Source organism: Staurois parvus, unplaced genomic scaffold (assembly GCF_062004578.1).
Source record: "Staurois parvus isolate SC_StPar_1 unplaced genomic scaffold, SC_StPar_1.0 ptg000162l, whole genome shotgun sequence".
NCBI classification, from domain to species: Eukaryota; Metazoa; Chordata; class Amphibia; order Anura; family Ranidae; genus Staurois; species Staurois parvus.
Genome location: NW_028317958.1, coordinates 3,770 through 30,218, shown reverse-complemented (window position 1 = coordinate 30,218; position 26,449 = coordinate 3,770). Strand labels below are relative to the sequence as shown.

The window sequence follows — 26,449 nt, the reverse complement described above, 5'->3', positions numbered from 1 at the left end:
CCATGCTTCAGAAGGATCTCAACAATAATGTCAGGAGCCAACCATAGCTAAGTTCTCAGCCTGCTACTGAGAGCCTGAGACAACTGTTCCTGTTCCTTCACTCCAGTGAGCGCAGGAAGGGGAGAGCACAGAGCACTGATTGACAGTTACTGCTGTCTGCTCAGAGTCATACACATGTGATTACTCAGTTCTCAAGGTTAGAGCTGGTGGGGAACAGCTGCAACATCAGACCAATGCTGCAGCAGGGAGGGAGGGAAGTATTTATGTTTTTTTGTTTTAAATTAAATTAAATTCAAATATCTCCTTTAAATCTGGACTTCTGGTCTGCTTTTGGCATTTTCCTCTATTTGCCTCCTTGCACACCCAGTCCCTACTCAAGCCAAGAGCTGACCTTAGTCCACCACTCCTGGGAGAGTTGCCTAAGGATAAAGATCCTAGGAGAGTTGCCTAAGGATAATCATTTCATCTACACTGCTAAAGACATGATGGAGAACACCTACTCCTTTAAGAGATCCAGTTCCCCTTCTACATGAGGTAGTATCAAAACGTTTCGAGATTAGTTTTGTAACATGCCAACAGATGGCAGCACAAGGCTGCACGCAGTCACAGGAAGCACCAACCTTCATAAGTTAGCGTGCCAAAAGACATTATCTTGTGTACATCGGGAGCTGTGCAACTGTGGAATTCTGACCACGTGCGTTATCACGCCTGCTATTTCATCATGGACAGAAAGCTAGAACAAAGAGCAAATGAGAAATTTTGCGTGAAACTGAGCAAATTTGCCACAGAGATGTTTGACATGATTCAGCAACTTTATGGCGATGCTGCAATGAATCATTGGAGATCTTTTGAGTGGCACATATGCTTCAAGAGCAGAAGAACATCACTGGAAGATGATGTATATTTTGATATGTTGAAACCATTTGGCAACTTGTGCGTGATGATCGTCGAAGAACAGTCCACAACATTGCTGCCATTGATTTTAACATGCGCAGTGTTGCTGCCAAGTTTGTCCCCAGGCTGCAATGATTTCACTTCCACACACACCCTATTCCCCATATTTGGCTCCTGCGGACTTCTCCCTCTTCCTGAAGATGAAGATCCAGCTCAAAGGTCGCTGTTTTGAAAATATTGTGGAGATCCAGGGCAAATAGCAAAAGGTGCTTCACACGCTTTGAAAAGAAGACTTATAGGACGCATTCCAATAGTGAGAGGAATGCTTAGAGCACTGTAGTGCGTGCAAGGGGACTATTTTGAAGGTGATAGTGTGTAAATAAATAAATAATAAGTAAATAAAGTTCTTTAGCTAGTCTCTAAACATTTTGATACCACCTCGTACTGAGCAATAAAAAACTGACAGAAGTTTCCCACTCAATTACAAAACATATACACTACTCAAAAAAATTAAAGAAACACTTTGAAAACACGTCAGATCTCAATGGGGAAAATATCATGCTGGATATCTATACTGATATGGACTGAGTAATGTGTTAGGAACGTAAGGATGCCCCATCGTTTGATGGAAATAAAAGTTATCAACCTACAGAGGACTAAATTCAAAGACACCCCGAAAATCAAATGGGTCCAAGGATTTCATCCCAATACCTAATGGCAGTTAGGGTGCCATTGTCTAGCCTATAGAGGTCTGTGCGTCCCTCCATGGATATGCCTCCCCAGACCATCACTGACCCATCACCAAAACAGTGAACATTGTTACAGGCAGCATAATGTTCTCCATGACTTCTCAAGACCCTTTCATGTCTTGTCACACGTGCAAAGGGTAAACCTGCTCTCATCTGTGAAAAGCACAGGGCACCAGTGGTGGACCTCTGGTGTTCAATGGCAGTCGAGCTCTATGGTGCCGGGCAGTGAACACAGGGCCCACTAGAGGACGTCGGGCCCTCAGGCCACCCTCGTGATGTCTGTTTCTGATTGTTTGGTCAGAGACATTCACACCAGTGGCCTGCTGGAGGTCATTTTGTAGGGGTCTGGCAATGCTCATCCTGTTCCTCCTTGCACAAAGGAGCAGATAGCGGTCCTGCTGATGGGCAAGGACTTTCTAAGGCCCTGTCCAGCTCTCCTAGAATAACTGCCTGTTTCCCGGAATCTCCTCCGTGCTCTTGAGACTGTGCTGGGAGACACAGCAAACCTTTTGGCAATGGCAAGTTATGATGTGCCATCCTGGAGGAGTTGAACTGCCTGTTCAATCTCTGTATGGTCCAGGTATCGCCTCATGCTACCAGTAGTGACACTGACCCTAGACAAAAGCAAAACTAGTAAAAGACTGTCAGAAAAGATGAGTAAGGAAAAAATGTCAGTGGCCTCCACCTGTAAAATCATTCCTGTTTTGGGGTTGTCTCATTGTTGCCCATCTAGTGCACCTGTTAATTTCATTAACACCAAAGTAGCTTAAACTGATTAACAAATTAACAACCCCCTCTGCTACTTAACTGACCAGATCAATATCCCAGGAGTTTAATTGACTTGATACTATACTCCTTTAATTTAATTTTTTTGATCAGTGTATATTACTATTTGTCTTCACCCTTTGGTGACCACGCATGAAATGAGGGGAAATATTCCCATTGGCTAGTCAAACTCCCCATTGGCTACTGGAGTTATGCTCTAATCTGGAAGTAATTTCTTTCGCTCTCACTAGCGTCCCATTTACATTAAAAGATAATTATTTCACAAAGTTTAATTAAAATCCATAAACTTTTTAAAGATATCATTGCAGATTTTATTTCTGCAAGTACCAACCAATACTCTGTGTATTGTCAAGTTTCCAGCTGCAGATGGCTGTGATCTCCCCTATCATCAGTCACCAATAAGCCTCACAATTAACCGAGGACAGAAGATAAACTGAATCTCACAGTCCTCGCTGAGATCCTTCAGAAATAATATGAGCTGATCGGAGTCCTGCAAGTCAGTTCCAACCTGTTGTGGAGATATTAATTATAGCCCAAGCTTAATCAACGCATGATTCTAATGTGAACCATTCATCAAACAGGGAAAGTTCAGGACTCATGTTTAGCAGAGGTTGGGGAGTGTTTGCGGGACATGAATACATCACTGACCTCTTAAAGAACCATGGTCTAATTAAAAAGTAGAAGATGGCTTTAAAATGAGGAGCTGGTGAAATCACAAAATGTATCCTATTAAAACCCTGACTTGTTATATAGTTATCAGGTATATACAGGGGCGGACTGACAACTCATGGGGCCCCCGGGCAATAGGGGATCATGGGGCCCCTGTGTCCTTCCCCAAACTCCAAAAAGCCTATGAAAAAGGTACCAGGGACATCTCATGGGGCCCCCTACTGACCCCGGGCCCTAGGGCAGTGCCCGAGTTTCCAAATGGTCAGTCCGCCCCTGGGTATATAAGTATCCAGCAATCTCATAAAGCATGTGTTTATGCTCACCCCTTTTAAATATATATATATACAGTCATGGCCGAAATTGTTGGCACCCTTGATATTTCTCCAGGAAATCATGTATTTCTCACGAAACGTATTGCATTAACACATGTTTTGCTATACACATGTTTATTCCCTTTGTGTGTATTGGGACAAAACAAAAAAAGGGAGGAAAGAAAGCAAATTCGACATAATGTCACACAAACCTCCAAAAATGGGCTGGACAAAAGTATTGGCACCCTTTCACAACTGCGGATAAATAAGAATGTTACAAGCATGTGATGCTCCTGTAAACTCACCTGGGGCAAGTAACAGGTGTGGGCAATATAGAAATCACACCTGAAAGCAGATAAAAAGGAGAGACGTTCACTTAACCTTTGCATTGTGTGTCTGTCTGTGCCACACTAAGCATGGACAACAGAAAGAGGAGACGAGAACTGTCTGAGGACCTGAGAACCAAAATTGTGGCAAAATATCAACAATCTCAAGGTTACAAGTCCATCTCCAGAGAACTAGATTTGCCTTTGTCCACAGTGCGCAACATTATCAAGAAGTTTGCAACCCATGGCACTGTAGCTAATCTCCCTGGTCGTGGACGGATGAGGAAAATTGATGAAAGATTGCAACGCAGAATAGTCCGGATGGTGGATAAGCAGCCCCAAACATGTTCCAAAGACATTCAAGCTGTCCTGCAGGCTCAGGGAGCATCAGTGTCAGCGCGAACTATCCGTCGACATTTAAATGAAATGAAACGCTATGGCAGGAGACCCAGGAGGACCCCACTGCTGACACAGAGACATAAAAAAGCAAGACTACAGTTTGCCAAAATGTACTTGAGTAAGCCAAAAGCCTTCTGGGAAAACGTCTTGTGGACAGATGAGACCAAGATAGAGCTTTTCGGTAAAGCACATCATTCTACTGTTTACCGAAAACGGAATGAGGCCTACAAAGAACAAAACACAGTACCTACGGTAAAATATGGTGGAGGTTCAATGATGTTTTGGGGTTGTTTTGCTGCCTCTGGCACTGGGTGCCTTGACTGTGTGCAAGGCATCATGAAATCTGAGGATTACCAAAGGATTTTGGGTCGCACTGTAGGGCCCAGTGTCAGAAAGCTGGGTTTGCGTCCAAGATCCTGGGTCTTCCAGCAGGACAATGACCCCAAACATACGTCAAAAAGCACTCAGAAATGGATGGCAAAGAAGCGCTGGAGAGTTCTGAAGTGGCCAGCAATGAGCCCAGATCTAAATCCCATTGAACACCTGTGGAGAGATCTTAAAATTGCTGTTGGGAAAAGGTGTCCTTCCAATAAGAGAGACCTGGAGCTGTTTGCAAAGGAAGAGTGGTCCAAAATTCCGGGTGAGAGGTGTCAGAAGCTTATTGATGGTTATAGGAAGCGACTGATTTCAGTTATGTTTTCCAAAGGGTGTGCAACCAAATATTAAGTTAAGGGTGCCAATACTTTTGTCCAGCCCATTTTTGGGGTTTTGTGTGACATTATGTCATATTTGCTTTTCTGCCTCTGTTTTATATTTGTTCCAATACATACAAAGGGAATAAACATGTGTATAGCAAAACATGTGTTAATGCAATACCTTTTTTGTGTGAAATACTTGATTTTCAGGAAAAATATCAAGGGTGCCAACAATTTCGGCCATGACTGTATATATATATATATTGTACATCAAGCCAAGTCACTACTTTTGAACACCCAAAACCTGGCACAGGAATTTGGGGTTTGAACATTTCATTATTGAGAACAAATGTACATTTCAGAATTTCTTTTTATTACCCAAAACTATCACTTATCCATAATGCTTTTCTATCAATTTAAGATTTAACAATGTTTTTGTGTTTGGATTGGTAATTGCATATGGAGGCTCCTGGTGGCATTTCCAGCAGAATATGACGATGCATGGATACTGTCCTTTTGATGATGTCATCCTGCCTCTCACCATAGTAGGTATACCATTGTTTTAATTTCACCTTCCTTTATCAATAGTTGTCTCCACATTTAAAATCAGGCCACGCTGTCCAGTGACAGTTACAGCGGTTGGGACAAACACATCTACAATGGTCAACATTTATTTATATAGGTTAAACTTTGGTTTCAAATTAAAAAAAATGTGATGCTGTAACTGCTTAAAAAAACAGTTAGGCTTTGTTTTTTGAATAACATAAAGCAGAACATGGGCAGAACACGGGCCATTTAAAAATACATTTAAAGCAGTATTAAACCCCAAAACAGAAATGTTATATATTGCAGTTTACAAATCCTTAAATGTGGTGCATTGATTTTCTTTTTTAGTCTTTTTTATCCCCTTAAAAATCACCTGGTGCTCCTGCCTGTAAGTCTATCATTTTTTTAACTTCCTTTAACAAAAAAAGCTGTCCAAAATTGGCAGTTAGAGGGGTGAGACAAACCATTTACCACTGATGGGGGAGCTTACAATAAACTGTTTTTATTTATTCATGTAAAACCTTTATGCCAAAAAGGGGAATTAAATTGTTTTTGTAACTGCTTTGGCAAGGATTCAGCTTTAATTTGTTAGTCAAGTCCTTCTAAATCTGCTAGTACATCTAATACTACTCTCACCTCAGATTCACAGTGCTGCTGTCAATAGATGTTTCTATTGCTCCTCCAGTGGAATGGAGACACCCTAATGGCAGGAATACATGGTAATAAAATTGACCAATAGGTCATCCAACGACCGATTGGAGTTCATTAGTTTGTCAAAATCATGGCCCATATTAACCAATCGAATAAAATTAAATAAATATAAACTTGCGCCACAGAAAAATATATATAAACTTTCAGAAATGTAAATGCCGCTTTTCTAAAAAAAACAATCCAATAAAGTTTTAAACACTCCACAGCGCAAATAAATTATATATTAAAATTAAAATACTATAAATAAAAAGTCCCCCCCAAAAAAATGTATATATAAAGTCGAAAAAAATAGTTCGTCGAGCAATATGTAGTGTTGATGTCTTCCATACAAGTGGAAGTGATACAGTGTGTGTGACCTTGTAGCCATGCCCTTCCACCCAGAATGAGCGCTCAATGCCCTGCCGACTAAAATGAGCGATTGGACATAAATCCTTGGAATAAATTAGATTTATGGATCCTTGGACATTTGAACATAATTGGAATAAATTGGATTTCTGGATCCTTGGACATAAACATCCGGGTCATCTTCTGTTTCCGCTCATGTGTGATAGCGCTTGATAGATTTTTTTTCAGACAACCGTCATACCACCACATAGAAAATCGGTCGTTCGCATGTGAAACGACAACATTTTTCACTGTTGTTCAACCGTATTTTTTCGTTCACAATATCATTATCGGTTATAACATCCTGCTCATCAACAAGAAAATCGGTCGATCAATTGATCAACAAAATTTTTTCGTACAATTTTCTTATCATGTATTCCTGCCATTAGTGTGTTACTGGCCAGATCACGAGGTAAAAATAAAGGACAAAATGCCTAGAATAAGAAAACAAGTGCAGCCCACACATTAAAAACTTAGTGAACTGCAAGAAATTACATTTTCATTTCTGGGTTTAATACCGATTTAATGATGAATTATTGATTTCAGAGCTGCATTAATGTGTGTCTTTCAGCATATAGTTTAGATTTTAATGTATTAATTCTATTTAATCATCAGGCCATAGCAGGTAATAGGGGACTCAGGAAAAAAGAGATATGTTAATACTCATGACAAACTGCATATCATACTGTATACTGTATGTAATTTTTTTTACCCATGATTTCACTTAATAAGACGTATTTAAATTTCTTTATAGAAGTCAAATAGATTCAAGCTTTCTTCCCCCAACTATCATTTATCATTGCAACTTTAATACAGATTGGTTACTACTGGGCAGCTTAGAAGACACTTTTGTGAATGGGAATGGCTTATGGTGCTTTGGATTTTGTGATAACTAAGGAAATAATTGGTGGGAGAGAAGGAAAAAGATAAGTAGACACAAAATATTGCGAGTCGGTGATTTCTAGTCATACCCCTGCCTAAAACACTATCTTTACATATAAGTTAGTAAGGTACAGCAAGAAGTGTTGATTTAATTTATTCTTGCAACGTCTCCATTGTCATTGGCCTCACTGAGTTTATCTTTAGCAGTGAGCCTACAGGTCATCTATTAACAATAAATGGCTGTAAAGTGTTACCTGAATGGGTAAGCGACTTGGATGTCAATGCGGCGGTCGCTCTGGGTTCTGTTGGCACAGTCCACGCTGACTCTTAGTTCTCCGGAGTAACCACCACATGTTGCAAATGCAAAGATTGCAAAAAGCTGAGGAAGGAAGGAACGATTTCATTAATCATGCTTTGCAAAAGAAATAACCAACAAAAATTGATTTAGCCTTAGATGAACTTAAAGCTGAACTCCAGGCAAATTTTTTTTTGTCCCATGCAGTGCATGGGTCCACTGCTTGTGTTGTCTATGGGTGAGCAGAAAGCATATACTCACCTGATCCTTTAATCCTCTGGTAAACAGCACTCCCCCCATTTTCTAGTGGTGGACTGTTCCTGGTCCATGGAGCCTGCTCTGGAAGTGATGTCAGCAACTTTGGGATATATAAATATATTCCAAAGTAAAGTTGCACCCAGGCAACTGACATTTAACTATTCACATATTCCACATATTCATATTGGTAAAAGAGCTTTAAAACAGGGCCTTCACTGACCTCTGTAACAGTGGGCACTGAGGTGCAATTTATCCTCAAAGTTCACAACAGAAGCAATAATGCGGTTCAAGTCATTCTTTGAACTGCTTAGCTAACCCTGCACGTCATCTCAGCACTGACTCAGGAACTCGGCTCACCTTGCCTCCCCCTCCCAGCAGTGACTTAGCAGATCAGTTCTCCCTGTTATCTGTCAGTGTAGCTCAGCAGCACAGGTACCCTTTTTCCTCCTCCCAGCAGTGACTCAGCAGGACAGCTCCCCCTGTTATCCCTCTCAGTAGTGGTTCAGCAGCTCAGCTCCCCATGTCATCCCTCCCAGTGTGGCTCAGATACCCTTGTTCCCCCTCCCAGCAGTGACCTATCAGCTCGCACTTCTCCCAGCAGTGATTAAGCAGCCCAGCTCACCCTGTTCATCCCTCCAGCAGTAACTAAGCAGCTCAGTTCTCCACTGCCTCTTCCTTTCTTCCTGCCTTTTAATGTAAACTCAGAGCAGGCACTGTGGAATATTAGGCAGGGTGAGAGGCAGAGGCGGACTGACAACTCATGGGGCCCCCGGGCAATAGGGGATCATGGGGCCCCTTGTGCCCTTGCCCACACTCAAAAAAGCCTATAAAAAAGGTACCAGGGGCATTTCATGGGGCCTCCTACTGACCCCGGGCCCTCGGGCAGTGCCCAATTGCTCGAATGGTCAGTCCGCCCCTGGTGAGAGGAGCTCCTGAGAGAAAGACTCTGAAGACTTCAGTGCTTCTGAGAGTAAGCAGAATTAATTTGGCTTTTAACTTTATTTTTCTAAAGCCCTAATACACTTAGCAACTGTTTTCCTTTCTTTTGATTTCTCTTTGGCATAAATATGGATCTCAGGAAACTGCAGGCTATATGCCTTGTTGACCATACAGAAGGTCCTATGACTGTCTCTTGCCACCCAGAACATCATCATAGGTAACTGCCAGAGAAATATAGTATTGGAGTGTGACTATAGATCGACAACTCTATCAGGACCATTATACCAGAATAGTGTCTAAAATCAGCCATGGAATATTGTTTACAAAGGGACCACAAAAGGTAAACCCCCCTATACAACTATGAGAATAATATAAACAAATAAGCAATTCTAGGAAGGTAAGGCGTTCTATTTAAAATGCAAACGCAAAAGTAGATACCCACCACTGTAATCCTACTAAAGACACCTTCAGGCAGCTTTCACTTTTTTTAGTAGCACCCTGAAAGCCTTTGTGCTATCTTACTCAAACAGCAACGTCAGCAGGAAAGTTCTTTTGCACCCTACTGTTGGTCAGTAAGGCTACTTATCATGGCCTTCCTTTGGATCATCTGTGATCTTCAGGTTCTGAGTAGAGATGAGGTTCAGGTTCGAAGTCAATCCAGGGGATTTTCTCAATGTTTATTCATAATTTTTGATTTTCTACTAGGTTTAAGAGGTTGGGGTTTAGTGCTTTAGGGTTCATTTTTGGGGGAGGTAATATTATTTTCTGTTGCTATGGTCTTTTTTTATTCTGTGGTGCGCAGCAAACATGTGTTGCTTACAAAGGAAAAGCTGCTCTTTGTTGGCAGCACACCATCGCATACTTGTGTAGTAAAGCTCTGTGCATCAAAGATCCACATATTTATCCAGCTTATTGCCATAGCTGACAGTAAATGTAGGCAATCCCCTTTATCTAAAAAGTGTCAAGTAGGACTAAAGTGAGGCTGAAGTTATCCATGCGGGGCGACTAGAGGGTGAGCAGGTTCTTCAGGACAAAGCAGTAGTCAGGCAGCACCATCTTGCACGGGTGTCAAACTGGCGGCCCTCCAGCTGTTGCCAAACTTCAAGTCCCATGAGGCATTGCAAAATTGACAGTTACAAGCGTGACTCCCAAAGACAGAGGCATGATGGGAGTTGTAGTTTCGCAACAGCCGGAGAGCTGCCAGTTTGACACCCTTATGAGGCATGGCATATCTGCATTTTCTTTAATAGAGTAGCTGTGGTTTCCAGGTGTGCAGAGAGCAGTTGAGTGGCTGATGAAGCCTGCCCCATCTTCATCCTCCCAGACGTACAGCGGACAGTTGTCTGCAAGTGCTGCTAATGCACCCAATTCTTCCTCCTCCTGTTCTGCTATTCCTGCCATAACCCTGCAAATTGGATATGAGTGGAATTATTTGATCACACGGTCACCGACTTGCTGTAGAAGGATCATCTTAGTCATGTACAATCATTCCTCCTTTCACATATTGAGGATAAGGGAGATAGCACCATGGCCACATAGGGAGGGATTATCAGGCAGGGAAAGTACAGGAGAGAGAGGGGCGCCAGACTAAGTGCAGTATTTGACAATCATTTATTGCACACAATGGTATGTAACTCACAAGAGGTAAGTAGTTAGCAGGCATGGATACATAGAGATGTCATCCAGATGTATCCATGCCTGCTAACTACTTACCTCTAGTGAGTTAAATAGCATTGTGTGCAATAAATGATTGTCAAATACTGCACTTAGTCTGGCGCCCCTCTCTCTCCTCTTATATTCCACTACAGAGTCCAGCTTATCTCTATAGGGTGCTGCCTCATGACTGTGCTATCCAAATAGCTGAATACCTCCCTACTACCTATGGGACTGTAATATTTAACCCCACCTCTCCAGCGCCAATATATTACCTATTATCAGACAGGGAGCAGCAAGAGGCAGTAATGTTTCAGCGGCTGGAGATTACTGCAAAGTGGGCTGTAGTGTTGCGGAGAGGGTGGATGATGAGGTGGCAGACTTTGAGGGAGAGGTGGAACAGCAGCAACAGAGGATTTAGCCAAGAGACAGGCAGCGCTTGCAAAGAAATGGAGGGAAAAGCAATCCTAATTGTTTGGTATCGTGGCCAGGGCTGTGGATAAGGGGGTACCACCAGTCCTCCTGTCTGGGGCCCAGACCAGCAGGGGGGCCCAGACAGCTGGGTGAATCAGATGTGGGCAGGGAGGGTGATCGGCACAGCAGGGGGAAATTCCTGGAACCGATCCCCTGTATGACTCTCTGCAGCAGCTGAAAGTTGGCTTCTTCTCCTCTCCCTCCTGCTGACTTTCAGCTGCTGCAGAGACAGAGCTGTACAGGGGATCGGTTCCAGTAACTGCTTCCCTGTCACACCTTATTACCCTCCCTGTGCACCATACATTTCCCTATGCTTCTCAGGCCCCCTCTGTGCCCCCACCCCCGCAGTGCTGTCAGCTATCCCCCCCTCCTTCCTACCAGCAGTTTCAAGCACACAATAGGATCCTTCAGGATGTAGAGCGGGGCAAGAGTCCAGGAAATATGTCACATTTACCAGCCGTTTCTTTCCTGAATGAACGCAATGAGCGATTGGTACCAAACATTCATTTATAGCCAAAGCATAGCAAACTGTGTCCATTTTTTTGGGGGGGCCCTGTTAGGTTTTTCTGTATGGGGCCCCGTGGTTTCTAACAGCAGCCCTGATCATGGCCTTACAGGTACAGGCCACTGCTATCTCCTGGGCTGGAGTGCATTCTTCCTTCTCCTTGTTCCTCACTGTGAGACAAAGGCAGCAGTAAGCCAAGAAGTAATATCAGAAAAAAGAGGGTTAGAGTTCTGACCATGAGGAGAAAGCAACGGGAAGATTTCAAGAGGGACATTTCCCAAACAGTGGGTGTTCTACATGGGTGGGGTAAGATTACTGAGGACAGCGCTGTCTCAGGGACTTCTACTGCAAGTCATTTGTTGCAAGAGGGGCCTTTTACACTCAAATGGCTGCAAAAGGAATTCAAGATTCAGGTTCTTAAAGAAAGAAACCACAAATGCGTTGCTATCCTTTTAGACCCTAAAATGTAGCACTTTGAGGAAGTGCTGCATAAAAACCTATTTGCAGTATTCCTGATAGAGGCAGAATCCCCTCTGATGACCCCTTGAATGGAGGAGTAGCGGTGGCTACCTCAGTGCTGATTTTCAGAGTTATTTTAAACTACATCAGCCAGTCCCAGCTGCGGGCACCATTCACAGGCAGTGCCTGAATCATGATTCCTGACCACATCTGGCCCATGGCTGATGTAGACATTCTCAGAAATGAGGACCCCATGGATTCTTGAGTGTCCAGGCTGTACCACTGGCTGAAGCTTGCACAGCTGGAACTTTTGGATTTCCTTGCAGACAGGGTCCTACCTGAGAGGGCCTTCAATGTAGTCGGAGGTTTTGTTATAGAGAGATGAATATGTCTGTCTCCTGACGATGTGGATTGTCTTGTTAAAATGAACCAGTCTTGTTTTACCAATAACTACGAAACCCCAGCTGCTGATGCTATAGACCAAACGTTTTAGTGTCACCCAGCCCCCAAAAATTGATGCCTTCCACATCTCCTGGCCTATTCTGGTGATCCAGGACAGCAAAGGTTCCACAATTCACAGCTGCAAAATCTCTAATGTTTTTAGCAGGATAAAGCCTATTGTGCCTCACAGTTTGTGGACTAGTCCAGCAAAGGTGCCACACAATGTTTCTGCTGCTCAAATGCAATTGCAAAATTTTGATAGTTATAGTAGAATACATTCTGTGTTATGCCTCAGAGTTTGCAGCCTATTCCAGTGCTTCAGTATTTGTGGCTATTGTCTCTCAGAAGATTCACTCTTATATTTTTTTCAAGGTTAACCCTGTCTTGTTGATCCCATTTAAACTGCAGCTTAACCAAGCTGCATACATACTGTCCAGCCACTGTACAATATTTGTAGCTATTGTCTCTCAGATTATACAATTTAATATCGAGTTTAAGAAAAGCCGTGCCTTGTTGATCCCCCTTAAATTGTGACCTAACCAAGCTACTTACATACTGTTCAGCCCCTGTGGAATATCTGTGGCTATTGTCTCTCATGTAATACATTCTAATGTTTATTTCAAGATAAAACTTATGTTGTCTTAGTCTATTTGTGTCCTCAAGGCCACTTTTAAAGGACCCTCTCTTGGCTGTATGGTATTATTAAAAATTATTTTCCCTTTTTAAAGTGTTCCCATAACAGTGTCCAGCTCCCCATGTCCTTTTCTGATGACAACATTTTGCTTATTAGCTACAAATGGCCAGAATTTAACCACAGGAGTCACACTCCAATTCAAAGGAATTAGCTGCAAAGTTTGAATTCACCAAATATTTGAATGCTTGGTGAATCCAGCCCTATGCAAATTAGCACCTTCACTAGGTCTGAGGACACTTGTTTTCAATTTTACAACCGATGTAACTATATAACTATAGTGATGGGCCAAAATGGAGACATAGGAGCTGGGCCAAAGTGAAGACTTCCTCGGTAAAAGTGTAAAATCTATCTATCTATCTATCTATCTATCTATCTATCTATCTATGTTTCTATCTATCTATCTATCTATCTATCTATCTATCTATCTATCTATCTATCCATCTCTCTTATCTGACTAATCTATCTTTCTATCTATCTATCTATCTTATCTATCTAATCTATCTTATCTATCTCTCTTATCTATCTATCTATCTATCTATCTATCTATCTATCTATCTATCTATCTATCTATCTATCTATCTATCTATCTCTCTTATCTATCTATCTATCTATCTATCTATCTATCTATCTATCTATCTATCTATCTATCTATCTGTCTGTCTGTCTGTCTGTCTGTCTGTCTGTCTGTCTGTCTGTCTATCTATCTATCTATCTATCTCTCTTATCTGACTAATCTATCTTTCTATCTCTCTTATCTATCTATCTATCTATCTATCTATCTATCTATCTATCTATCTATCTATCTATCTATCTATCTATCTCTCTTATCTATCTATCTATCTATCTATCTATCTATCTATCTATCTATCTATCTATCTATCTATCTATCTATCTATCTGTCTGTCTGTCTGTCTGTCTGTCTGTCTGTCTGTCTGTCTGTCTGTCTGTCTATCTATCTATCTCTCTTATCTGACTAATCTATCTTTCTATCTAATCTATCTCTCTTATCTATCTATCTCTCTTATCTATCTCTCTTATCTATCTATCTATCTATCTATCTATCTATCTATCTATCTATCTATCCATCTCTCTTATCTGACTAATCTATCTTTCTATCTATCTATCTATCTATCTATCTATCTTATCTATCTAATCTATCTTATCTATCTCTCTTATCTATCTATCTATCTATCTATCTATCTATCTATCTATCTATCTATCTATCTCTCTTATCTATCTATCTATCTATCTATCTATCTATCTATCTATCTATCTATCTATCTGTCTGTCTGTCTGTCTGTCTGTCTGTCTGTCTATCTATCTATCTATCTATCTCTCTTATCTGACTAATCTATCTTTCTATCTCTCTTATCTATCTATCTATCTATCTATCTATCTATCTATCTATCTATCTATCTATCTATCTATCTATCTCTCTTATCTATCTATCTATCTATCTATCTATCTATCTATCTATCTATCTATCTATCTATCTATCTATCTGTCTGTCTGTCTGTCTGTCTGTCTGTCTGTCTGTCTGTCTGTCTATCTATCTATCTCTCTTATCTGACTAATCTATCTTTCTATCTAATCTATCTCTCTTATCTATCTATCTCTCTTATCTATCTCTCTTATCTATCTATCTATCTATCTATCTATCTATCTATCTATCTATCTATCTATCTATGTTTCTATCTATCTATCTATCTATCTATCTATCTATCTATCTATCTATCTATCTATCCATCTCTCTTATCTGACTAATCTATCTATCTATCTATCTATCTATCTATCTATCTATCTATCTATCTATCTATCTATCTATCTATCTATCTATCTTATCTATCTAATCTATCTTATCTATCTCTCTTATCTATCTATCTATCTATCTATCTATCTATCTATCTATCTATCTCTCTTATCTATCTCTCTTATCTATCTGTCTTATCTTATCTTATCTATCTACCTCTCTTATCTATCTATCTCTCTTATCTATCTCTCTTATCTATCTATCTATCTATCTATCTATCTATCTATCTATCTATCTATCTATCTATCTATCTATCTATCTATCTCTCTCTCTCTCTATCTATCTATCTATCTATCTATCTATCTATCTATCTATCTATCTATCTATCTATCTATCTATCTATCTCTCTTATCTATCTATCTATCTTTACACATAATGGAAAAACATGATTACAAACAGGTCACTGGCAGAGAAAATATCTCTAATCAACACCCATCAGCATCGTTGACCGCAGTTTACCCTGTCTAATTGCAGGTATAATTCTGGGTAGTTTTTCTCTTCACACAGCGGTAAAACTGTTAACACCAGAAACTATCTCAGCCTGTGTAACATAAGCTGCTAACACACTTCCTTTTCATGATCTTAGTGACAAACATCAATGAAAATACCAATATTCTGAGTGAGTGATATTACCAGAGATGTCACACTCGTCTCCAGGCCATGCAATGGCAGAGATCTTTAAAAGGACAAGACCGCAGAAGTAATATACAATCGTTAATTGCAGAAAAAAGATATGGGATTTATGAGGTAGTAAATCCGATTCTGATGTATGCTTGGAACTAGAGATGAGCGAAGAAATGAAAAATTCGATTCGACTGATTCGGCGAATTCGTGGACAATATTCGATTCGAGTCGAATAAATTCGCTGTGAATTTAACTTAAAAAAGGGTGTTTCTAGGCTTCAGAGAGACTTAATATTAGTGCAGAACACTGTACCTTTAATTTAAATGCCCTTGGAGTCTGCTGGGGAAGAGAAATAATACTGTCTGTCAGTATGACATGCAGATGAGTGCCGTCGATCTTAGAATCACTGCACACTTCACTCCTTTGGCCAGTCACGGGGCCAAAACCAGTGTTTGGAGCCACAGTGTGGCGGTGGAGGCAGCAGCAATGGGAGGCCATACAGCAACCTATGACAAAATGGAAACCAGCAGGAGCGTGAGGAGACCTGAAAGTGGCACATGGCAGAGTGGGAGCAATGGGAGGCGGTACAGGGACCCAGGTCACACTATGGGCCCAGCAGCAGCGTGACCAGGCGGTACGGGGGCCCATGGCCGATATGGGGCTTGGTGGCACCTATGGAAGGCCTGTAATCTGCCAGCAACCTATGACAAAATGGACAACCGCAGGAGTGTGAGGAGATTTCAAAGTGGCACATGGCAGAGTGGAAGCAATGGAAGGCCGTACAGGGACCCAGGTCACACTGTGGGACCAGCATCAGCGTGAACAGGCGGTACGGGGGCCCATGGCCGATTTGACCTCATTCATCCCATAGTCCTGCCGACTCACGAATAGCGTGGCCTCCTCAAAGGGCCTGAGCAAGCGCAGGTGTCACACATGAGCTGCCAATGGCTGACATCTAAGTTACACAGGGAGTACCTTTATCCGCTTTTAACATCAGGAAATCTGTGATGGCCTTTAGCTGTTCGTAAAGGCGGTCTAACATATGTAGGGTTGAATTCCACCTTGTTGCAACGTCACAGCATGAGGAGTCGGTACGGGGGCCCATGGCAGATTACATGTCTGGCAGCAGCTATGTGAGGCCCGTAATCTGCCTGCACCCTATGTCAAAAAATTTAACACACCAGCAGTGTGAAGAGACCTGAAAGTGGCACATGGCAGCAGAGTGTGGCGATGGAGACAGCAGCAATGGGAGGCCGTACAGGGACCCATGAGAGACTCTGGACTTGGCAGCAGCATGAGGAGGCGGTATATAGGGGCCCATGGCAGATTAGGGGCCTGGCAGCAGCTATGTGAGGCCCGTAATCTGCCTGCACCCTATGTCAAAAAATTTAACACACCAGCAGTGTGAAGAGACCTGAAAGTGGCACATGGCAGCAGAGTGTGGCGATGGAGACAGCAGCAATGGGAGGCCATACAGGGACCCATGACAGACTCTGGACTTGGCAGCAGCATGAGGAGGCGGTATATAGGGGCCCATGGCAGATTAGGGGCCTGGCAGCAGCTATGTGAGGCCCGTAATCTGCCTGCACCCTATGTCAAAAAATGTAACACACCAGCAGTGTGTGAGGAGACCTGAAAGTGGCACATGGCAGAGTGGGAGCAATGGGAGGCGGTACAGGGACCCAGGTCACACTATGGGCCCAGCAGCAGCGTGACCAGGCGGTACGGGGGCCCATGGCCGATATGGGGCTTGGTGGCACCTATGGAAGGCCTGTAATCTGCCAGCAACCTATGACAAAATGGACAACCGCAGGAGTGTGAGGAGATTTCAAAGTGGCACATGGCAGAGTGGAAGCAATGGAAGGCCGTACAGGGACCCAGGTCACACTGTGGGACCAGCATCAGCGTGAACAGGCGGTACGGGGGCCCATGGCCGATTTGACCTCATTCATCCCATAGTCCTGCCGACTCACGAATAGCGTGGCCTCCTCAAAGGGCCTGAGCAAGCGCAGGTGTCACACATGAGCTGCCAATGGCTGACATCTAAGTTACACAGGGAGTACCTTTATCCGCTTTTAACATCAGGAAATCTGTGATGGCCTTTAGCTGTTCGTAAAGGCGGTCTAACATATGTAGGGTTGAATTCCACCTTGTTGCAACGTCACAGCATGAGGAGTCGGTACGGGGGCCCATGGCAGATTACATGTCTGGCAGCAGCTATGTGAGGCCCGTAATCTGCCTGCACCCTATGTCAAAAAATTTAACACACCAGCAGTGTGAAGAGACCTGAAAGTGGCACATGGCAGCAGAGTGTGGCGATGGAGACAGCAGCAATGGGAGGCCGTACAGGGACCCATGAGAGACTCTGGACTTGGCAGCAGCATGAGGAGGCGGTATATAGGGGCCCATGGCAGATTAGGGGCCTGGCAGCAGCTATGTGAGGCCCGTAATCTGCCTGCACCCTATGTCAAAAAATTTAACACACCAGCAGTGTGAAGAGACCTGAAAGTGGCACATGGCAGCAGAGTGTGGCGATGGAGACAGCAGCAATGGGAGGCCATACAGGGACCCATGACAGACTCTGGACTTGGCAGCAGCATGAGGAGGCGGTATATAGGGGCCCATGGCAGATTAGGGGCCTGGCAGCAGCTATGTGAGGCCCGTAATCTGCCTGCACCCTATGTCAAAAAATGTAACACACCAGCAGTGTGTGAGGAGACCTGAAAGTGGCACATGGCAGAGTGTGGCGATGGAGACAGCAGCAATGGGAGGCCGTACAGGGACCCATGAGAGACTCTGGACCTGGCAGCAGCATGAGGAAGCGGTATATAGGGGCCTATGGCAGATTAGGGGCCTGGCAGCAGCTATAGGAGGCCCATAATCTGCCAGCACCCTATGTCAAAAAATTCTACACACCAGCAGTGTGTGAGGAGACCTGAAAGTGGCACATGGCAGAGTGTGGCGATGGAGACAGCAGCAATGGGAGGCCGTACAGGGACCCATGAGAGACTCTGGACCTGGCAGCAGCATGAGGAGGCGGTATATAGGGGCCTATGGCAGATTAGGGGCCTGGCAGCAGCTATAGGAGGCCCATAATCTGCCAGCACCCTATGTCAAAAAATTCTACACACCAGCAGTGTGAGGAGACCTGAAAGTGGCACATGGCAGCAGAGTGTGGCGATGGAGACAGCAGCAATGGGAGGCCGTACAGGGACCCATGACAGACTCTAGACTTGGCAGCAGCATGAGGAGGCGGTATATAGGGGCCCATGGCAGATTAGGGGCCTGGCAGCAGCTATGTGAGGCCCGTAATCTGCCTGCACCCTATGTCAAAAAATTTAACACACCAGCAGTGTGAAGAGACCTGAAAGTGGCACATGGCAGCAGAGTGTGGCGATGGAGACAGCAGCAATGGGAGGCCATACAGGGACCCATGACAGACTCTGGACTTGGCAGCAGCATGAGGAGGCGGTATATAGGGGCCCATGGCAGATTAGGGGCCTGGCAGCAGCTATGTGAGGCCCGTAATCTGCCTGCACCCTATGTCAAAAAATTTAACACACCAGCAGTGTGAAGAGACCTGAAAGTGGCACATGGCAGCAGAGTGTGGCGATGGAGACAGCAGCAATGGGAGGCCGTACAGGGACCCATGAGAGACTCTGGACTTGGCAGCAGCATGAGGAGGCGGTATATAGGGGCCCATGGCAGATTAGGGGCCTGGCAGCAGCTATGTGAGGCCCGTAATCTGCCTGCACCCTATGTCAAAAAATTTAACACACCAGCAGTGTGAAGAGACCTGAAAGTGGCACATGGCAGCAGAGTGTGGCGATGGAGACAGCAGCAATGGGAGGCCATACAGGGACCCATGACAGACTCTGGACTTGGCAGCAGCATGAGGAGGCGGTATATAGGGGCCCATGGCAGATTAGGGGCCTGGCAGCAGCTATGTGAGGCCCGTAATCTGCCTGCACCCTATGTCAAAAAATTTAACACACCAGCAGTGTGAAGAGACCTGAAAGTGGCACATGGCAGCAGAGTGTGGCGATGGAGACAGCAGCAATGGGAGGCCGTACAGGGACCCATGAGAGACTCTGGACTTGGCAGCAGCATGAGGAGGCGGTATATAGGGGCCCATGGCAGATTAGGGGCCTGGCAGCAGCTATGTGAGGCCCGTAATCTGCCTGCACCCTATGTCAAAAAATGTAACACACCAGCAGTGTGTGAGGAGACCTGAAAGTGGCACATGGCAGAGTGTGGCGATGGAGACAGCAGCAATGGGAGGCCGTACAGGGACCCATGAGAGACTCTGGACCTGGCAGCAGCATGAGGAGGCGGTATATAGGGGCCTATGGCAGATTAGGGGCCTGGCAGCAGCTATAGGAGGCCCATAATCTGCCAGCACCCTATGTCAAAAAATTCTACACACCAGCAGTGTGAGGAGACCTGAAAGTGGCACATGGCAGCAGAGTGTGGCGATGGAGACAGCAGCAATGGGAGGCCGTACAGGGACCCATGACAGACTCTAGACTTGGCAGCAGCATGAGGAGGCGGTATATAGGGGCCCATGGCAGATTAGGGGCCTGGCAGCAGCTATGTGAGGCCCGTAATCTGCCTGCACCCTATGTCAAAAAATTTAACACACCAGCAGTGTGAAGAGACCTGAAAGTGGCACATGGCAGCAGAGTGTGGCGATGGAGACAGCAGCAATGGGAGGCCATACAGGGACCCATGACAGACTCTGGACTTGGCAGCAGCATGAGGAGGCGGTATATAGGGGCCCATGGCAGATTAGGGGCCTGGCAGCAGCTATGTGAGGCCCGTAATCTGCCTGCACCCTATGTCAAAAAATTTAACACACCAGCAGTGTGAAGAGACCTGAAAGTGGCACATGGCAGCAGAGTGTGGCGATGGAGACAGCAGCAATGGGAGGCCGTACAGGGACCCATGAGAGACTCTGGACTTGGCAGCAGCATGAGGAGGCGGTATATAGGGGCCCATGGCAGATTAGGGGCCTGGCAGCAGCTATGTGAGGCCCGTAATCTGCCTGCACCCTATGTCAAAAAATTTAACACACCAGCAGTGTGAAGAGACCTGAAAGTGGCACATGGCAGCAGAGTGTGGCGATGGAGACAGCAGCAATGGGAGGCCATACAGGGACCCATGACAGACTCTGGACTTGGCAGCAGCATGAGGAGGCGGTATATAGGGGCCCATGGCAGATTAGGGGCCTGGCAGCAGCTATGTGAGGCCCGTAATCTGCCTGCACCCTATGTCAAAAAATGTAACACACCAGCAGTGTGTGAGGAGACCTGAAAGTGGCACATGGCAGAGTGTGGCGATGGAGACAGCAGCAATGGGAGGCCGTACAGGGACCCATGAGAGACTCTGGACCTGGCAGCAGCATGAGGAAGCGGTATATAGGGGCCTATGGCAGATTAGGGGCCTGGCAGCAGCTATAGGAGGCCCATAATCTGCCAGCACCCTATGTCAAAAAATTCTACACACCAGCAGTGTGTGAGGAGACCTGAAAGTGGCACATGGCAGAGTGTGGCGATGGAGACAGCAGCAATGGGAGGCCGTACAGGGACCCATGAGAGACTCTGGACCTGGCAGCAGCATGAGGAGGCGGTATATAGGGGCCTATGGCAGATTAGGGGCCTGGCAGCAGCTATAGGAGGCCCATAATCTGCCAGCACCCTATGTCAAAAAATTCTACACACCAGCAGTGTGAGGAGACCTGAAAGTGGCACATGGCAGCAGAGTGTGGCGATGGAGACAGCAGCAATGGGAGGCCGTACAGGGACCCATGACAGACTCTAGACTTGGCAGCAGCATGAGGAGGCGGTATATAGGGGCCCATGGCAGATTAGGGGCCTGGCAGCAGCTATGTGAGGCCCGTAATCTGCCTGCACCCTATGTCAAAAAATTTAACACACCAGCAGTGTGAAGAGACCTGAAAGTGGCACATGGCAGCAGAGTGTGGCGATGGAGACAGCAGCAATGGGAGGCCATACAGGGACCCATGACAGACTCTGGACTTGGCAGCAGCATGAGGAGGCGGTATATAGGGGCCCATGGCAGATTAGGGGCCTGGCAGCAGCTATGTGAGGCCCGTAATCTGCCTGCACCCTATGTCAAAAAATTTAACACACCAGCAGTGTGAAGAGACCTGAAAGTGGCACATGGCAGCAGAGTGTGGCGATGGAGACAGCAGCAATGGGAGGCCGTACAGGGACCCATGAGAGACTCTGGACTTGGCAGCAGCATGAGGAGGCGGTATATAGGGGCCCATGGCAGATTAGGGGCCTGGCAGCAGCTATGTGAGGCCCGTAATCTGCCTGCACCCTATGTCAAAAAATTTAACACACCAGCAGTGTGAAGAGACCTGAAAGTGGCACATGGCAGCAGAGTGTGGCGATGGAGACAGCAGCAATGGGAGGCCATACAGGGACCCATGACAGACTCTGGACTTGGCAGCAGCATGAGGAGGCGGTATATAGGGGCCCATGGCAGATTAGGGGCCTGGCAGCAGCTATGTGAGGCCCGTAATCTGCCTGCACCCTATGTCAAAAAATTTAACACACCAGCAGTGTGAAGAGACCTGAAAGTGGCACATGGCAGCAGAGTGTGGCGATGGAGACAGCAGCAATGGGAGGCCGTACAGGGACCCATGAGAGACTCTGGACTTGGCAGCAGCATGAGGAGGCGGTATATAGGGGCCCATGGCAGATTAGGGGCCTGGCAGCAGCTATGTGAGGCCCGTAATCTGCCTGCACCCTATGTCAAAAAATTTAACACACCAGCAGTGTGAAGAGACCTGAAAGTGGCACATGGCAGCAGAGTGTGGCGATGGAGACAGCAGCAATGGGAGGCCATACAGGGACCCATGACAGACTCTGGACTTGGCAGCAGCATGAGGAGGCGGTATATAGGGGCCCATGGCAGATTAGGGGCCTGGCAGCAGCTATGTGAGGCCCATAATCTGCCAGCACCCTATGTCAAAAAATTCTACACACCAGCAGTGTGTGAGGAGACCTGAAAGTGGCACATGGCAGAGTGTGGCGATGGAGACAGCAGCAATGGGAGGCCGTACAGGGACCCATGAGAGACTCTGGACCTGGCAGCAGCATGAGGAGGCGGTATATAGGGGCCTATGGCAGATTAGGGGCCTGGCAGCAGCTATAGGAGGCCCATAATCTGCCAGCACCCTATGTCAAAAAATTCTACACACCAGCAGTGTGAGGAGACCTGAAAGTGGCACATGGCAGCAGAGTGTGGCGATGGAGACAGCAGCAATGGGAGGCCGTACAGGGACCCATGACAGACTCTAGACTTGGCAGCAGCATGAGGAGGCGGTATATAGGGGCCCATGGCAGATTAGGGGCCTGGCAGCAGCTATGTGAGGCCCGTAATCTGCCTGCACCCTATGTCAAAAAATTTAACACACCAGCAGTGTGAAGAGACCTGAAAGTGGCACATGGCAGCAGAGTGTGGCGATGGAGACAGCAGCAATGGGAGGCCATACAGGGACCCATGACAGACTCTGGACTTGGCAGCAGCATGAGGAGGCGGTATATAGGGGCCTATGGCAGATTAGGGGCCTGGCAGCAGCTATAGGAGGCCCGTAATCTGCCAGCACCCTATGTCAAAAAATTAAACACACCAGCAGTGTGAGGAGACCTGAAAGTGGCACATGTTTGAGGCATGATTCATGGCGGATTTAGTCAGTTGTGTCAGGAACTGGTGGTTTGAAATCCAGACTAATCCACGCCTGATTCATTTTCACAAACGTGAGTCTCTCCACACTTTGGGTGGACAGTCGTGTCCTCCGCGGAGTTACAATACCTCCTGCCGCACTAAACACGCGCTCCGATGCCACGCTACTGGCCGGGCATGACAGCCTTTCAAGGGCAAATTCAGCTAGTTGGGGCCAAAGGTCAAGTTTCGTTGCCCAGTAGTCAAGGGGATTGTCTACCTCGGTTGGCAGGGTGCTGTCCAAGTAGGCCCAAGCCTGTTGTTTGAGCTCCTGCTCCAGGTCCACCTGATGCTGCTGCTGCTGCTGCGGCTGGTTAGTAGTTTCCTCACTGCGCTGGTGAAGAAAGCTACTCATCATCGACTGCAGACTGAGGCAGCCGCTGCTGGTGGAGCTGCCACTGCTCCTACCACCCCACCCCTCCCCTGCTGCCATGCCAGCGGAACGCGAGCGCACAGGGCCCACAGTGTCTGAGGATGGACGTTGGCGCACAAAGGCAGAGACCAACTGACTACATAGGTGGTTTTTATAGTACGTAATTTTGGCCTCCCTCTCAGCAGGTGTGAAAAAGGCCACCATTTTGGACCGGTAGCGAGGGTCCAACAAGGTGGACAGCCAAAAGTCATCCCTCTGTCTGATGGTTATTATTCGGCTGTCGCTACGCAAGCAACCGAGCATGCTATGGGCCATTTGTGCCAAGGAATGCGAGGGACTCCCTGCCTCCATCTCCACAGCATACTGCCACGGTGCGTCTGGGTCCTCTGTCTCCTCCTCCTCCTCTACCAGATGCTCCTGCTCCTCCACTCCTGTCCGCTGAGTGGAAAAACCACCCATTTCACTCAATAATTCCTGAGCACAAATGTCCTCCTCTACCTCCTCCTCTTCTTCCTGTCCTGCCCCCACAGGGGTCATGTGGCGTTGAGATCTGTGCGCCACGTCTACCGCACCCTGACCAGCCATTGTTAACAGCATTTGTTCCAGGACGTGCAACAGAGGAATGACGTCGTTCATCCCATAGTCCTGCCGACTCACGAATAGCGTGGCCTCCTCAAAGGGCCTGAGCAAGCGGCAGGTGTCACGCATGAGCTGCCAATGGCTGACATCTAAGTTACACAGGGGAGTACCTTTATCCGCTTGTAACATCAGGAAATCGGTGATGGCCTTTCGCTGCTCGTAAAGGCGGTCTAACATGTGTAGGGTTGAATTCCACCTTGTTGCAACGTCGCAGATCAGGCGATGCTGTGGAATTCCGTTCTGCCGCTGCAGCTCAATGAGGGTGTTCTTTGCGGTGTAGGAATGGCTGAAATGCATGCACAGTTTACGTGACATTTTAAGGATGTCTTGCAGTGGGATGGTGGATTTTAGGAACCGCTTGACAACCAGATTGAACACGTGAGCCATGCATGGCGCATGGCACAACCTTCCTTGACGCAGAGCAGACACCATGTTCTTTCCGTTGTCAGTCAACATGGTTCCGATTTTTAGTTTGCGCGGAGACAGCCATCTGTCGATTTCTCTGTTCATTACACTCAGCAGTTCCTCCCCTGTGTGACTACGTTCGCCAAGGCATACCAGGTGCAGCACAGCGTGACACCGTTGCGCCCTGCACATGTGATATGCCGGTCGGGTAATGGGACTTGGCACGGGGGTGGCGGCTGAGGACACGGCGGAAAAAGAGGTGGTAGAGGCGGACATGCTTGCTGGACCAAGGACGTGCAAACGTGGAGGCAAAAGCGTCGTGACCTGTCCAAGTTGCTGGTGCGGCTGTGCCGGCACCACGTTCACCCAGTGGGCCGTAAATGACATGTACTGTCCCTGACCGTAGTTACAGCTCCACACGTCGGCGCTGCCGTGCACTTTGGCAGAGACCGACATGCTCAAAGACTGGCCCACCATCTCTTCTACATGTGAATGCAGGGCTGGCACTGCCTTTTGGGCAAAGAAATGACGGCTTGGCACTCTCCACCGCGGCGCGGCACAAGCCATCATTTCTCGGAAAGGTGCTGAGTCCACCAGTTGGAAAGGGAGGGACTGCAGCACCAGCAACTTGGACAGGAGGACGTTCAGCTTTTGCACCGTCGGGTGCGTGCTCGCAAACTGTTGTCTCTTGGATACGGATTCCAAGAAAGACTGTTGACGGAATCCGAGAAGAGGAGTAGCAGGAGAAGGAGCATCTGAACGAGCGGAAGATGCCAATGAGCGACAACTCCCCTCAGCAGAGGTGTTGGAGCCTTGACTGGCTGATAGAGGGCGATTGACGACGTCGGGTGACGGAGCAAGTAACGGAGCGGGTGATGGAGCGGGGGCTGGGGCAGGCAGAACCGCCGTATGTTTATCACGGTTTTCCCAGGCCACCGAATGGTGACGCTGCATATGCTGACGCAACGCTGTAGTCCCAACATGGGCCCCCTGGCCACGCTTGCATTTCTGGCCACATAGTCGACATACGGCTACGTTTACTTCCTCGGGCGGCTTGAGGAAAAATTGCCACACCACCGAGTAGGAAACTTTGCCCCCGCTACTCTTCACTGGCTGACTGCTACTTCCTCCGTGCGCAACGGCACCACTACTGGCCGTGGTGGTAGGCTGCAGTGGAGCTGGTGCTCTACTCCGTGGACGTTTGGCTCCACTGACACTGATGCGACCCTGCTGCTGTCTCCTGGGCAACCCACCGACTGTTTTGCTCGCTGCCAAGCTGCCACCCTCTTCTCCTGATGATGCGGAAGAAATTGCCTGATGACGACGAGGCTGCCAAGTGCGATCAACCTCCTCATCATCAAGTAGGGTCTCCGCCTCACTACTAGCCCCCTCGGCTGCGTCTGGGTCAGGAGACAGACCTGTCTCTAGACCGGCTACCGAGCCACTCTCCTCGCCAGTACTTGTTCGCTTGGCTGCTGAAAAGGCCGATGTCTCCCCCCGTTCCTGACCGCCCTCTGTTAGCTCTTCCTCACTGTACAGTGGGGCTGAGCCCACAGCATGCGATACTTCGCTTGGTGAGGGAACAGCAAAGGACAGGGGCAGGTAGAGGACACGTGATTTCAGTGGGCTTGGTCCCGGGCCATGCCAACTAACGGTTGTGTCTGACGTACCCACCGACCGTTGGCTGTAGGTGTCAGAGGTGACCTGGGAAGAGGAAGACGACCGAGCCAACCAATCAATGACGGCAGGGTTGTCGGTGGAGACACGACCGCT

General features: G+C 46.7%; 1 protein-coding gene across 1 annotated transcript in view; it reads right to left on the bottom strand.

Annotated features, from left to right (window-relative positions):
- The window catches only part of SYNPR (synaptoporin), an 85,099-nt gene extending 72,635 nt beyond the window's left edge, over nt 1-12,464 (bottom strand). The window contains exons 1-2 of the mRNA XM_089676032.1: nt 12,274-12,464; nt 7,607-7,735 (exon numbers count right to left, since the gene is read on the bottom strand). Coding sequence (XP_089532158.1) covers nt 7,607-7,735; nt 12,274-12,464 — 320 coding nt within the window. The remainder of the gene's footprint in view (nt 1-7,606; nt 7,736-12,273) is intronic.
- Between the last annotated feature and the right edge of the window lie 13,985 nt (nt 12,465-26,449).